At 44.5% G+C, this 12,189-nt stretch overlaps 1 protein-coding gene across 2 annotated transcripts in view; it reads right to left on the bottom strand.

Moving 5' to 3' along the window:
- CHN2 (chimerin 2) overlaps positions 1 to 7,930 on the bottom strand; it is a 296,459-nt gene extending 288,529 nt beyond the window's left edge. For both annotated transcript variants that reach the window (XM_035020820.1, XM_035020818.1), the window contains exon 1: positions 7,398 to 7,930. Coding sequence is in view for 1 of the 2 variants with exons in the window: in XM_035020818.1 (XP_034876709.1) it covers positions 7,398 to 7,446 (49 nt within the window). In the remaining variant the exon portion in view is untranslated. The remainder of the gene's footprint in view (positions 1 to 7,397) is intronic.
- Positions 7,931 to 12,189: the final 4,259 nt, after the last annotated feature.

Genomic DNA, 12,189 nt, shown 5'->3' with positions numbered 1-12,189 from the left:
CTTTAATGTCAGACACTTTAAAAACGAGATAGAATCAAAAACCCACCCTTTATGTTTCAAGAGGAAAAAAACTGATCTTTGAAATTAAGGAGACATTGCTCCAATCCTAGCACCTCGAATCCAAGCTCTGTGCTCTCTCTGAACCGATGTCTTTGTTTGCAAAGGGGATACGTGGTCCACCTCAGAGAAATACCCAAGGGATTACATGTAAACGGAGTGAGACATAGCAACCATTCAGTATTGTTAGTTGCTTTTCCAGTTTACTAAGCATTTTCCCAAACGGTATACTTCAGGAATGACAACCCTGTGGGATAAATTCATCAGATATCACTATTTCTGGTTTAAAGACAAGAGAGGGGCGCCTGGGTGGTTCAGTCAGTTAAGCATCTGCCTTTTTGGCTCAGGTCATGATCTCACGGTCCTGGGATCAAGTCCCACATTGGGCTGCCTGCTCAGCGGAGAGGCTGCTTCTCCCTCTCCCTGTGCCGCTCCCCGCTTGTGCTCTCTCTCACTCTCTCTGTCAAATAAATAAATAAAATCTTAAAAAAAGAAGACAAGAGAATGGAGGCTCAAAGATATTCAGGGCAGGAGAGAGGGAAGGGGGAGGAATCGGCATCTACTGAGCAGATAGGAGAGCCAGGCCTATGGGAAACAATGCTTCCATCACCCTGTTAATGCTCACGTCAATTCTGGGAAACAGGCTGTCATATCTGCAGTTTGCAGCGAGGTTTTAAAGCTCGGAAAGGCTAATTTCACCAAAGGTCACATCGTTAGCTAGTTATAGGACTTAAGTAAATATCTGGTTTAAGTGTCTACATTAATGGTTTAGGAATTTTCATTAAGGGTTCAAGAGTCCTGATTCATGGTTTAAGGGTCATAGTTAGGGCTTAAAGCCTCTTTAAGAGCCTTAGTTAAGGGTTTAGCTGCCCTAGTCAATGCCTTGGTTAAAGGTTTCAGTGTCCAGATCTTCTGACTCTGAGGTTAGGGCTGTTCCTGCAACATCTAATGAAGACACATTTCAGAACGTGAGATTTCTTGCCAGCTCAAGGAAGCAGACTGTTTGTCCAGATCTAGTGGATTCTGCTAGGCAAGTGGCATGGAGCCTTTCTTGTTGAAAAACTGTTCTCCCCAGCAGGCCCACCAAGGCAAGGGGTGATTGGCAGCCTGCACAATGTGTAGACGATGTCTCAACTCCAGGAATCTTAATCAATGTAACCTCTGACCTGAGGTGATTACATTTTAAATAAGTCTATTCACTGAACACCTTTATTAGAGAATGTCTATGGGAACTCAGGCATTGGATGATTTGAAATAACTCTTGATATGGCTGAGGTTGGGTGACTTAGGCCAAGCTATTGAAGCAAGGCAAGGTTGTAATTAGACATGGTGTAAAGACTATTCAAAGATTGGCCCCCACAAAGGTCTTCGATTAATAATAAATGAGGGGAAAAGCAGGCTATTTGCACAAGCAGGTGGTGGATGACTCTCCCTGGGTACAGAGCTGCAAAGTTTTATTGCCACTTGGCAATGCACACGTGCCAGGTCTTCAGCCTCAGATCCCAGTGAACAGACACATGGGTCCCGTTGCAGAGCAGACTGCCTCTGGGACCAGCACATTCCTAACTGGATTTCCCTCCAGCCATGGAGACTTTAAATAAACCTCTGCTTTTGTTAGTCATTTTGAGACACATGAGTGTGTTCTGTCACACCAACCAGTCTGTACCAGAGCTACAGGCATCCGTCTTGATCCCCTGACCAGAATCCATGTGAGCAACAGAATACCACCTTCCATTCCCACTGAGCGAATGGAAAGAGAAGCAGGAAGGTACTTAGAGGATTTGGAAACTAATAGGCAAGTAAGACCAAATGCAGGGTTGATGAAAAAAAAATCTAAATAGGAATCTGACCAACATAGTAACAGGTGAGAAAAGTAAAGAGAGGAGGGGAGGAAGGAAGGAAGGAAGGAAGGAAGGAAGGAAGGAAGGAAGGAAGGAAGGAAGGAAGGAAGGAAGGGAGGGAGGAAGGGAGGGAGAGAGGAAGAAAGCCATTCATTGTGAAAATTAAATGACACACATCAGGAGTCATGAAATGTGAATACATTCATAAAAGATAAATGATTGGTGGGTGATAGATGGTTGCTATTAATCATAGGTCTATCACTAGGTCCCTTTCTCTTTCTCTGCTTCTAAACATCTTGGCAAGAATCTTGATCTTCGGGCAGAAAACTCTTTTCCAAAACATACCAATGTGACACTGCTCATGTATATGTTTTCCAAACCCAGTGTCTGGTTATTTTCACCATTGTGCAAAAACAGGAGACCCCGCAGAGCCACAGACGGCCCTCAGCAGGAGTGACACCCGGGCCAAGCCCCAGGTTGCAGCTCAGAGAACACGCTGTCCAGTTAAATGCCACATGGACTGGCCTCGGAAAATACCTGGTGTTTGTGTCCCCCAAAAGTTGAACAAATGGCAGGATCTTTGAAAACACTTCACAGGGTTTGTGGGAATGATGGGGGGGTGGATCTGGCATCTTAGCTAAAGTACGCATATCAGTGGGCCCTTGTCAATCACAGCGAACATGCAGTCATGCTTAAGAAATGTCTTTCCTCTCAGATTCTCTGTCACTGGGTTCATCTGGGTTCCCACAAAGGAGCAGCAAAAAATCTAGTAAGTTAAAATTAGGTGTGGGAAGGTCACCAGAAAAATAGCAAAGAACAATACTCCGCATCTGAATGAATGATTTCTTTCAGGGCGTTAGTTGTAGCTTTGTGATTTTTTTATTTGCAATGTTTTTGAAATTGCAATTTTTTTTTTTTTGGTGATTTAAAATAAACAAAAGTAATCAAATCGTCCTGACTCTCTAGGTAATTATGAAATTAAATTACCTGCAGTTATCACTAAAACAAAGGTAAAGACATTTCTTTTACACAAAATCGAATATTTCTGAATAATTCAGGGGTCCAAAAGAAGACTTCTCAGTGTGAATGTCTGTTTCAACAAAGATACCCTGTTTTGTAGTATTAGATCCATGGAGTTTCAAATTACACATATATGTCTTGGCAGCATTATTATAGTTCAGGTTTACCTTCTGCATCTAGGGATATGAAAGATTTGTATATGTCACTGGTTCTGACCCTCCAATAATAAGTAATGAAAATTCCTATTTATCATTTGTAGGATCAAGCCAGTGTGACAGCAGAAAATAGCATTATTTATTTGGCTCACATTACTATTGTATACAATCTGGAGAAATAAATCCCTCAATCCGTTTAGGAATATTCTTTTCCCAATTAAGGTTTCAGTGACTCTACACACAAATACTGATTTTTACCTTTTTCCATTTGCATTTTAATTTAAAAAGTCTATGTTGATTTCATTTCTATAATACAGCATGTTTATGTTCTCAAAATCTTAACTTCTTATCCTGGGGGTGCCTTTAATATTTAATTTTTACCTTGTTCAGTTACCTTGTTCAGTTCATAGCTTTTTTATTTATTACTTTACTTGAGTTGATTTCTTTTCTTTCTTTCTTTTTTTAACACTGTGAAATTACCCATTTGGCAATCACATCACTAAAATGCAAAAAGTTCTTCTCTCAATTATAAAAGCCAACATAACCCATGATTATTAAGAAAACTATTCTGTACATCAACCATTGTTTATTTCAGAATACAATCAAGTACCATAGGCTAGAGTAAAAGCTTAAGGATAGTGATCTTTTTTTTCCGCTTAAAATAATAAAGGTAATCAAACCTTCCTGCCAATCTAGGTGATTGTGAAATTTAATTACTAGCAGTTATCATTAAAACAAAGGCAAAGCAATTTTTTCTACACATAATTGAATATTCCAGAAGAAAATTTCTGAACAGTTCTTGGAAAATGTATTTAAAAATTAATTTTAACCTGATTATTTCATTTGTTATGTCTCAGTTGGTAATGCAGAATAAATGACACATCTGGGTGTTGCGGTTCAACAACAGCAAGTGAGAACATATTCTCAGGAAAATCAGATAACTTTGAGCTTAATACTGAGTGAATTATTAGATCTTTACTCTCTGTGCAAACACAACCAAACCTAAACCTTCCACATCTATTCCTCCAAGAGAGGTTTAACCCATATTATTCGAGTTCACACCTCCATATGTGTGGAGGTGTGAATCAACAGTTCAGATTCAACAGTTCCTTTTTTACTGCTCAATTGCCCAAGTATGTCCTAAGGCTTCCAGAGAGTTGTTCCATCAAACCCACTGCTACCTGAACAGAAAGAAAAACTCCCACCCACGTCAGCAGCAACAGTGAGTGATCTAGCATCTCTCTGCACGCTGCTGCTAATAGATCTATAAGCATAACCGTCCAGAGAAGAGACACCACCTACAAAATGGATCAAGAGCCCTAAGAAAGGAAGTTGAACATTAGGCCATGGACTTCCCCATCTCCAGGCCTTTGCCTAAGCTCTTCCCTCTTCCCAAAATGCCTTTCCCCCTCTCTGCTCTCTGGGAAAAAAATCCCACTCATCCTTTAAGCCCCAACTCACAGGTCACTAGTTCTGACCCTCCCTGCCTACTGAGGGAATCACTCCCTTCCTTGTACTCTCTTCCACATAATTCATTTTATCCAACTGGAATATAGATTACTATCTGTCGTCCATCTCTGCTACTGGATGGTGAGGGAAAGGATCCTAATACATCTTTCTATTCCAAACTCTTGGGACAATGCCCGAAACCTAAAATACACTTAATGACTGCTTCTTTAATGGACCTCAAACCTCAAGGTCAAATTTAACGTGCAATGTAACAGTCAAATTTTATGTGTGTTGGACTTATTTCTGCACCTAAAGGCTGAGCCATGAAGTGCCTTCTATTTCATTCCTCAAAGGAGCAAAATTTGTTCACAACAAACACCGACTAAGTGCCACACCCTGGGCAAACTGCTCTACACACATTATCTCATTTAATCCACATAGCATTCCTATGGGTAAGTCTCGTTATTAACATTAACCTGATCTACAGATGAGGAAATTGAGGCTTGGAGAAGTTGAGTAACTCACTCCAAATTATCCAACTGGTCAATGCGGCAGCCAGAACTCAAGAACAATAATCCCAGAACTTCAGAACTAGAAGGAATCCTAAAATCATCTTCCTCACTCAGCCTCCTTGAAACTGAGGCTTATAATATTTACTTCCTGGCACATAGTAGGCCCTATGTGAAAACAATGATGAACAGATTGATGGAGTGCCCTATTTTCTCAGACTCTGGTCCTTGCCTGGGAGAACGCAGCTGCCGCCACAAACAGGCTCTATTCTTTAGTGCCCAACACCTCTCACAGGTGTGAATTACTTGTGTCATCTGAATTATTCATGATCCACGCGATGGGTAAGTGTGCTTAAAAAGAGAACTACAGCTTCTTGTGTTTTTCAAGACAAAGTGTCTGATTAATTGGTGTATTGAGCAATATAAGTTCATGGGCCAGTCTGATCTACATCAAATAGTGTATCGATGCCCGCTTTCTGAATTTCGGTGTTCACGTAATTTCCCAGTTCCCACTGAGATTTAAAATAGTGGTAACTAAAGCAGGAAGGAGACCCATCATAAGCATCTCCATCCTATCTGCAAAGCAATTACCATCATCTAAAGCTCATACTGTGTGACTTCAAACCCACGTATTTTTCTGAAGCCTGAATTCAATTTTTCGATCAGGTTTCTTAAGCTACACCAAGATCTGAACGTTCAGATGCCACAGCATCTGTAATTTATGCCATCAGTAAATCATGTGAGAATACTGCCTTCTTGTCTTTTCTCCATTCTTCTTTCCCGTTGCCACCTCTCCCCCGCCAGTCCCTTTTCTAGTGGGCAGTTTTCTGAGAGGGCTAACCATATGCTAATCGTAAGCCAACATCACTGTATTTTAAATTCAATGTTAGTCGACCAAAATGAATTGAAAAGCAGCAGCAGTGGTTTGGGGGTACTAAAAATACGCTGTAGCATTTGCTGAGTTCTCAGAATTAAAACCACAGGCAGTCAACTTGTTGCTGCTCCTAATAAGATATGACTGGTCTGCCCCATCGGCTGCTACTACCAGCAACTTGAACTATATCATATGCCTAACAACATTGTGCTTTTGATTAGTTGGCAGTGATCAAGAAAGGAGGTGCCATTTCCCAGGGACTGAACCTGCCAAAAAAGATAACAGATGGCTTTCAAGGGATCACCTTGTGCCACATCACAATCGCACCTTAGTCAAACTCGCCTTGTATTTATGATTAAATTAGTTACACATCTATAGGTATGGCAAATTTATGACAGGCTTGCTGTCCAATGGTCCCAACCAGGTGATTGTTCTCTGAGTTTAATGTCCAGGTAATTGTAATAATAATAAAAAAACACACAATAGGAATTAATACAATATTAACATATCGAGTATTTTCCTTAGGATTTCAAGACCCTCTTGACCCCTGCAGACTGTATACTACACTAAATGTCTTATCAGCTATGCCTTTAGGGTTTGTCATGAAAGTTTTCAGTGACCAGAGAGGTACAAGAATTCTACCTAATGCATCATTCTGATTAGAAACCTGCCATACTCAGAAACCAGAGGGTCTGTTTCTATTGATTCCTATTCCTTCAGATTCATTAGCAGTTTTTTCTCTTCAATGAGACCTGCTGATCAACCTTAAAAAAAGCTGAAAGAAGTCCTCCCTTTGCTCACTTGAAAACAAAATGTATGCCTGGAAAGTGAAATTAGAGAGTATCATAAGAAAATGTCCAAGAGGCCACATAGGAAAATCACACACACACACACACAGACACACACACACACACACACTTGTAAACCGGCAAATTGTCAGAGGTTGGGCTCGACCTTCCTTCCTCTAACTCGCTTCAATCAGGACCAGAAACACAGAATCCCTTCCTTACTTCTATCTCAAACCATGCCCCAAGCTTGTGTCTCCACGGAGCTAATTTCTGAAACAAACAAAGAAACTCAGGTCTGTGAGGAGCGAGGGTTGTCGCCCCTCTTCCTTGGATGTGGGCATCCAGCCCGGCGGGCGCCCAGCGTCTCCCCAACCTTCCGCGCCCCGCTAGCCCAGCGGCGCCAGAAAGTGCGAGCCTGCCCTGCTCCTTTCGCTTCTCGCCTGCTGCTCCCCAAGTCTCCAGAACACTCGCGTTCGCACACTAAGGGCGCCGCCGCTCGCCCACCTCTGTGCTGTCAGATGTCAGGCGCGGAGGTGCCGTGGGCGCCCCGGGTGCTGGCAAACCAAACAAGTGTCACACCGGGCGCCTGCCCTCACTCCGAGACCGGGGGCAGGACGGCCACAGGTAGGCTCTACCCATCCCGGGGTGCGGGGCGAGGGCAGGGGGCAAGAGACCCAGGCTGCGTCCGACGGGCTGAAACTCACCGGAGGACACCGAGGAGCCGGACAGGCTGGAGTTGCTGGACGCTGCCATCCCCGCGGCGCGCGCGTCTCTGCTGGCTCAGCCCCGGTGCGGACGCCGCCGCCGCTGCCCTCGCGCGACCGCTCGCAGCCTTCGCGGCCCCCAGCCCATGGCAAAGTCCTGGGGACGCGCAGAAAGCACCAGCCTCCGGACTCTGCCGGCACTTCCTGCTCCACCAGATGACGCGCTGCTGCCGCCGCTATTTATTTGTGATTTCCGTCCCTCTCGGCGCCTTTGCACGCTCTTCTCCGGGTGTCGGGGGTTAGGTGCGAGCAGAGGGAGGCCGAGGGGCGGCCGGAGCGGACTAATCGTGCCTCCAGTCGAGCCCCAGCTGTGGGCCGAGCTCCCCCGCGCGCGGCTGGGACCACCGCGCCCGGGCCGCCCGGAGGCGCCCCGCCAGCTCCTGCACCCTCCCCTGGGCTCCCGCCTCCCCGGCGGCACTTCGGGCAGCCCGGGCAAAGGCGGCAGGAGCCAGCCAGACAGAGCGACCTCCCCCTTCTCCCTCCGCCCCAACTCCGCTCGCGCGCACACAAAGGAAGGAGAGGAGACGCGCGAGCTCGGGGGCTGGTTCAGCTGCCGTGGGCTTGACAGCTCCTGCGACTGGGGCTGGAGGAGGAGGCTGGGGACTGCCGGGCGGGGGGACGCTGGACCGGGGCGCGAGACCCCGAGGTGCTGGGGAGGCCGCCGGGGGGCGCGGGGCGAGCGCGGCTGCGATGCGCAACCGGGAGTGGGGAGTGGGGAGAAGGTGGTGGGGCTCGCTGTCCGTGGCCGGGCTAAGGGGCGGCGAAGACAGCCGGGGTGGGGGATCCAGGGGGCGAAGGCGAGGTCACTATGGACAGGGTGCGAGCTAAAAGGGGGTCTGGGATGCCAGAGAGGCTCTGGAGAGCTTCTTCCACTCCCCTCCAAATTGTCCTTTGTTACTCTGGAGCTGATGGTCCCTACCCTGCAAGAAGGTGTGTTTCCCAAAACACCCTCAAAACACCTAGCAAGACCCGTCCAGAGGCACTTAAGTACCCCCAGCCAAGGACAGTGACTAACGGGTCCACTGGGCTTTTGAGGTTGCCCTTCAAAGAAATAGAGATGTTCCTAACATGTCATCAGGCCCACACAAAGCCAGGTGTCAAGAGAAAGAGGTTCTCTGACTTCGTCTGGTAAAGGAACCTCACAAAAGACTTGGCAGCAGGTCCAACTGTGCCCTTTCAGGATAAGGAATTGCTTAGGTGTGTGAGAGAAAGAGACTTGAGCACAAGGTGTGTAGCTTCCCCTGTATTTAAGCCTAAATTAATTTCACTGGGAGGAGATATCATACAGATTTTTTTTTTTAATCTATTTCACACTCCCAGCAGGGTAATCAGTTCTTTCAATCCTGAAGCAACAGAAAACTGTGAAATTTGAACAGAAATTGTTAGATCAAAGGAAAGCGCAAACATAAAGGAATGAAAGTACTCTCATTATGTAGCAAAGTGGAAAGTGTTCACATTGGGGTAGTTCAATTTTTAAAAACATGGTTAAAAGGACAGAGTCAATTTAAAAATTGTCAGGAGCGACACAGGCACAGCAGACAGTCCTAGGGGGTTTACATCAACCACGCAGCCAATGAACAGTGAAGGATAAGTGTTGAATAATCATAATATGCACTCATGTCACATTTTCTAGTTGATTTAAACTTTTTTAAATTCCCTTCAGGATGCCATCCCAACACATCTTCCCAATAAGGCTCTTTTTTTTTTTTTTTTTTTTTTTTAAAAGCAGTTTTCTGAATAGCTGAGGGCTCATGAGCCCACCTCAACCACATTGAGTCTTCCTGACTCTCATCTACATGGAACTTGGAACACCCCTGCCTGGTATAAAGAGACCTGAGGACACTCCCCCCCGCCCAACGCCGCAACACACACACTCCTTTTTCTCTCCTTTTGTGCCATGCAGGCTTGATGCAGCCTAACCTGGAGTCCATCAGGGATATATGGCCCGTCACAACACTAATCTCTCCATCAGAACTAACTTCCTGTTTTCCCAAAGTTCTTCTGATCAAAGGCACATCTACTTGATTAACTAGTAACCTATGTATCCCTCCAGACCTTTAGATGGTGGACTGACCTGGCTATGTCACCTAGTAGGGTTGACACCCTCTGGGCTTCGAAGAAGAAAGACAACACAGGAATTCATACTCTGGTTCCACCACTTATTAGTTACATGACCTTGAGCAAATTACCTACACTCAGTGAGTCTCAGTTTCTCCACCTGCCACCCAAATCTTGATACTATAGGGTGTTATGAAGACTAAATGAAATCGTGTGTATAAAGCCACAGTGTACCTGGCATACAGTTTGTGCTCCGTGATTATAAATTGTGCACCTGCAAGGCCAAATCTATGATTTGAACAACTTCTGCTTTCTCCATTGCATCTGGAGATAACTAATCAGCAGTGACTTGTTGCATCAGGGGAAATATCTAATCTTTGGCCCAAGGTTTATATCTTTCTTGCCCCAAATTGGGCAATACACAACAGGTTCCATTTTTCATCTCTGAAGTCTCGCAAAAGGATATCAAATTCTACTTCTGTAGTCAGATGATAATATTTACCTTCACAGAACTTTGCAGTCCTTAGTTAGGGAAAGTAAAGCATGGCGAGGTGGAGTTGATTACTTTTATTATCTCAGATTGACTGGACATAATATAAAGGGAGGGGACAAAGGGGAATTTGCTGTGAGGGTACTACCCCACAGCCATTCTGTGCTGTACAAAAGTGGAATGAAACAGAGACTAACTTTTTCCCACAGGGTTCAGAGACCAGAAGAAGGATACAAGGCCACCAAACATGCTTACTGAATAAAAACAGGATGACTGGGAAAGCTTAGCCTGTTGGTACGAGATGAACCATAATTCCAGGGCCTATTATTTTGAAGAACAAATGGAAAGCTCCAGGTTCAGAACTAAAATCTGAAAGTTGATCAATAATTTAGATTGTTAAAGCCACAACAAATGGAGAAAACTCAGCAGGCATGATTGCTCTCTATCATTTTTCTTAGCTTCAGAGCCCTAAAGGCTGGCTGTTCCTTGCAAAAATGTTTATAATATCAGTAAATTAGCAGGAGGTGGCTGAAATAAGATGCTAACCCCTCCTCAGTAGGCTCATGCACCTGTTTGTGGACCTTCCAAAGCATTTCTCCAAATGAAACAATAAGGATATTAATTGATATATGTCATTCACTCACTCACTCACTCACTCACTCACTCATTCATTCATTCATAGGCATTAATTCCAGCTAATGCCTATTTGTCAGTGGAAAAGGGAATATTGGTGCTGCAAAAATCTTAGGCCTGTTTGAAAAGTGAGATTTTTTTTAAAGATATGTCTACCTTCTTTCTTCAAATATTAAGACTTATGGGACGAAAGGAGTTTTGTTAATAATTTGGTCTATTAAGCATTATTAACAATTACCATTTTGTTAGCATGAAAGCTATTTTAGCATCTAAAGCCTTCCCACCTTCCTTCTCCAAATATATTTCCTGTTCTCCCCTTCACACATGCGACCCCTTCTCACTGTGCCCAGTACCACTGAGGGCTGGCAGCACAGGCCTTTTCCCGTGCCCTCCCTGCTGAGCATCTTGTACTGTGAAGGGGTAAGTAGAATGCACCTTCTTGGAAAATCTTCCCTGATCCCCAAGCCAGAAACCAGCTTTCCTTCTACTGAATTCCTCTAGTCTTTCCCTTGTACCTCTCTATTGGCAGATGCTCTGGTTTTGTTTTGATGGTAATTTTGGAACCTGTATTTCATTTCCCTACTCTATTAAAAGCTTCCTGGGGGCAGGATTTCTGTCTGGCCAGCTTTTGTATTCTCTACCAGGCTTTACACACAAAAGGTGCTCAGGAGATATTTGTAGAATAAGTGAGTAAACTAAGGAACTAATGAATCCATAAATGGTTCTCAGGTTCGCCAGTGACTTTTCCCATCTGACCACCAGGCAACAAGATGATGGATAACATATCTGGAGCACAAAAAGAAGTTGATGGGCATGTAATGACACTATCTTGCTATGAATAAGAAAAACTGAAATGGTGAAAATATAAGAATACAATTTTGATGGAGCAAGTGTTTGTAATCCCCACCCGCAATCACCGGCTGTTACAACTGATACAATTTATTGTTTACAGAGTAGCTCTTATGTTGCTGTAATTTGTTTATTTTTGCTCTACTGTTCCTTTGAAGTCTAAAAGCAGCCAAGAAAACACCACAGGGTGAAGTGGCTGTTGTGGTTGGAGCTGGGCTCCCATGTTTCAGGCCCTCTGGGGTGTTTCTTTGTGAAGGTCATTCCTTTCCTCTGTGCTAAGCACAGAATGAAATATTCCTTACTTTCAAGATTAATCCAGTGGCCAGCATTCAAGGAAGAATAGTGGGGCTATTTGTCAACTAGCTTTAAATATTTTATGGCAAATACTCTACTGTACCCTGGAAATTGGTCTTTTTGCCATCAATTTCTCAACATCGATACACTCTTTGTTGTAGGGAGAAGCATTTCCCTTTGTAGTTTAAGCTGTGCTTCTAATACAAAGACTCCTGGTCCTGTTAAAGAGAAAACATTGGCTCTTCGGGGGTAACATCAGGCGTAACTAGAGGCAGAAGCTGAGAAACCCTCCACTTCTGCGGAAGAGGTGTGTAGACAGCCCAGGGTGGGCTTAGCCAGCAGACAGCTCCGACGCTGCAGGTAGCAGCCCAGCCTCTGAACAAAAGGAGTCCACACCTGGGGTGCAGA

The sequence above is a fragment of the Mirounga leonina genome, unplaced genomic scaffold, assembly GCF_011800145.1.
Source record: "Mirounga leonina isolate KUSES-001 unplaced genomic scaffold, KU_Mleo_1.0 Mir_174, whole genome shotgun sequence".
NCBI lineage: Eukaryota > Metazoa > Chordata > Mammalia > Carnivora > Phocidae > Mirounga > Mirounga leonina.
Note: the sequence above shows the minus strand (reverse complement) of the source record. Positions and strands in the feature narration are given on the sequence as shown.